Genomic DNA, 3,715 nt, shown 5'->3' with positions numbered 1-3,715 from the left:
AGCCTACCTCAAGCTCCATAGGCCGGGTTGAGGCACCGAGGGCGCGATCTCGGGGGAAGGTCAGGGCCAAGTATCCCTAGGTTACACAGAGGTCTGAAAACTCTCGGCCGGGGCCGCTCTAGGGCGGGGCGGCGGCGAGAGCAGAGTGGTACACGGGCACCGAGCGTGGTTTGCAGCAGTAGTGGAGAGTAGGGACACCCAGAAAGCTTTACAATTAGCCTGAGAGCAGATGAACCAAGGAAGAGAGCTGGGGAACGGGCAAGGGCCACGGGGTGAGGTTGCCTGGCGCACCCCACCCTGAGGACCCGCGCGTTCCCACTCCTTGCCGCACAGATCCTTCTTGTTGGTTTGGTGCTCCGGGTTGCCTCCTTCAGCTGCCAAAAGGTAGCAGTGCGTTCACTCGCGACGCCTGCAAACTGGGGAGGGGCTTTGAGAATTCCTACTCCACTCTCCCAAGGGAAAAGAAGGTCTTGGGGGGAATGGAATAGACGCGGCCATCGTTAAGCCCCAAATATTACACCCTATTTTAATCTAAATCGGAATCTATCATTCTTGGGTAACAAGAAATAAAATTAGAGGTGGCCCTGTGACGTTTAAAAGTTGGAAGTCTTCAACAGGAGTCATTAAAAGCGCTTACACAGGTGTTACTCTATCCTTATACTGGAAATCTTTTAATGCGAAACAAACAGACCTCTGCACTAAAAGCAGGCAACTGAAATCTACTACGCAAGCCCTAATCACTCTTTCTTTAGCTCATGTGCACTGAGGACTCATTTGGTGATGGCATTGGCTAGGAGAAGCTCCCTGAAAAACCTCTTTAGCGTATAATAATAATAATAATAATAATAATAATAATAATAGAAAAGAAAAAAGAAAGAAAAATCTCAGTATGAAACCTAAAAAAAAAACCCAACTCAAACCTGAAAGATTACAAGTTCATTTTGGAAGCCATTGGCCATCTTCTCACAATCAAATTACAAAATCCCATAAGATTAGGAACCTACTGTTGGTCTCCACTAAAGATACCTGAGATGGGAGATCTATTTTTACGTCTGCATGAGCTAACAAGGTCGAAGGGCCACACCTTCAAGTTCTCAAGTTAAGCCCATTTCAGTGAATGGTCTAGATTCTGTTCAACACAGCTCATCTAAATCCCAAAGATCTTGTGGAAAGTATTCCCGAAAGAGCACCATACAGCCTTCACTGTGGTTTGTTATGTTAGCACTGACCAGCCTAGCTACCGACAAGGGGAACTGCAGACAGGTAGGTGAGCTTGTTTTAATCAGCCCTCTTTAACTGGGTAGATATTATCTACAGTACTCAGCGGAGAACTCAGATCTGAAGCTATCAGTCAGTTAAGAAGCAAACTTCTAGCTTGCATTAAAAAGAGCCCAAGGACTAACACGCACTAATTACTTTACTCTAAATTTAAGTTAGTGACTTTGTTCTAAAAGGCTCCTTTGACTTCACTAATTGGTGAATGACCATTGGTACACCTGGTAGCTCACCAGGGGTGAACAGACAAGCAGGCTTTACAGCACTGAGAGACACTTCTTTTAGTCAAGTCTTTTCCAAGTGTCAATATGCTTCAAGTTATACCAAAGCCAGATTTCCTCTTGCTTTCCAACCTGTCTAGGTGGCCTGGGTGGTTTTCTGCCGGCAGCAGCTTCCTACCTTTGGTTTCTGTGCCTCTATCCACGAGGGGGGATTAATTAGCCGGGCTGAAGCTGGGGGAGGCTGTCGTGACGAGCCCAGTGGCGATTGGCCGCCCGCCTGCCTGGCCCTGCCTTTATAATTTCCACACGAGTGCATCTGGGCTTTTACACAAACCAACAGCAGCTTCTTCTGACAGACACACACTCACCCCGACACACACTCGGCACACTTTTCCTCCGTCTGATTAACAGTCCTGCACACGCCATGATTACGGGAAAACGTAAATAAATACGTAAAGGGGTGACTATTTTGACTACTGGAAGATCTTTGCGGGGATTCAGCGCAACTTTTGTTTTTATTACTGAGAAGGTGTTCTCTCCACGCGTCTCTCTCAGAGGATTCTTTAGCGGAGGAGAGAGGGGGAGAGTGCAGCCTTTCACTTTAAGACCGGCTAGGCTCGCGGATAAAAGGCCGGCTGGGCAGGGCGGCCCGCACTGCAGCCTGTCCGAGAGGCTAGGTGCCTTTTGCGCGTGGCCCCCTTTCACCACCGAAGTTGGCTCCAGCGCTAGCAGCCGCATTGGATCCCACAGCTTATTGTGAGACTCCGGTGTACAATCCGGATCTCTGCCCCAACATGATCGCGGCCCAGGCCAAGCTGGTCTACCACCTGAATAAGTACTACAACGAGAAATGCCAGGCCAGGAAAGCTGCCATCGCCAAAACCATCCGAGAAGTCTGCAAAGTGGTCTCCGACGTCCTGAAGGAGGTGGAGGTGCAGGAACCGCGCTTCATCAGTTCCCTCAACGAGATGGACAACCGCTATGAGGGCCTGGAGGTCATCTCTCCCACCGAGTTCGAGGTGGTACTCTATCTGAACCAGATGGGGGTGTTTAACTTCGTGGACGACGGCTCACTGCCTGGCTGCGCGGTGCTGAAGCTGAGCGACGGGCGGAAGAGGAGCATGTCCCTCTGGGTGGAATTCATCACCGCCTCTGGCTACCTCTCCGCACGCAAAATCCGCTCCAGGTTTCAGACGCTGGTGGCTCAGGCGGTGGACAAGTGTAGCTACAGGGATGTAGTAAAGATGGTGGCTGACACGAGCGAAGTGAAACTGCGGATTCGCGATAGGTACGTGGTGCAGATCACCCCGGCCTTCAAATGCACCGGGATCTGGCCGCGGAGTGCTGCCCACTGGCCGCTTCCCCACATCCCCTGGCCAGGACCCAACCGGGTGGCAGAGGTCAAAGCCGAAGGGTTCAATCTGTTGTCCAAGGAGTGCCACTCCCTGGCCGGCAAGCAGAGCTCGGCGGAGAGCGACGCTTGGGTGCTGCAGTTTGCAGAGGCTGAGAACAGACTGCAAATGGGGGGCTGTAGGAAGAAATGTCTCTCGATCCTGAAAACCCTACGCGACCGCCACCTGGAGCTGCCAGGCCAGCCTCTCAACAACTACCACATGAAGACTCTGGTGTCCTACGAGTGCGAGAAGCATCCCCGGGAGTCGGACTGGGACGAATCTTGCCTGGGCGACCGGCTGAATGGAATTCTGCTGCAGCTCATCTCATGCCTGCAGTGCCGCCGGTGTCCCCACTACTTCTTACCGAACTTAGATCTGTTTCAAGGCAAACCGCACTCGGCTCTGGAAAACGCTGCTAAACAAACGTGGCGATTGGCAAGAGAGATCCTGACCAACCCAAAAAGTTTGGAAAAACTCTAGAGGATGATCTAATCCAGGGCCGGCAAGATCACTCTGCTTAACGTCCTGACGAAATGAAAACTTCCTGGTTGATTCCTATTTAGTATTTCCTGAGACAGTGCAAACAATCTCTTCCTTTAAAAGGAGTAACAGCACAACATTTACGCATCATCTCACACACCCCTAAAAAGAGGAGGGAATGGAGTAGGGAAACAGGGGGAAAACCTACACCCACGAGCATCTTTATGCAGGCAACTCCCATCTCCCCTGAAAAGTACACAAAACCCATAAAGACCCGAAAAAAACCCCGAGCAACAACGCAAGACCTTGACCAACTCCATCAAAGGATTATAGTAATCTTGAGAC

At 50.7% G+C, this 3,715-nt stretch overlaps 1 protein-coding gene across 1 annotated transcript; it reads left to right on the top strand.

The window, feature by feature from the left end:
- The first annotated feature begins 2,290 nt into the window (after positions 1–2,290).
- Positions 2,291–3,370, top strand: Mab21l1 (mab-21 like 1). Its single transcript, XM_038347166.1, has one exon. It carries the CDS (start codon positions 2,291–2,293, stop codon positions 3,368–3,370), a length of 1,080 nt encoding a protein of 359 aa, XP_038203094.1.
- Positions 3,371–3,715: the final 345 nt, after the last annotated feature.

Source organism: Arvicola amphibius, chromosome 11, assembly GCF_903992535.2.
Source record: "Arvicola amphibius chromosome 11, mArvAmp1.2, whole genome shotgun sequence".
In the NCBI taxonomy this organism is placed as follows: Eukaryota; Metazoa; Chordata; class Mammalia; order Rodentia; family Cricetidae; genus Arvicola; species Arvicola amphibius.
Note: the sequence above shows the minus strand (reverse complement) of the source record. Positions and strands in the feature narration are given on the sequence as shown.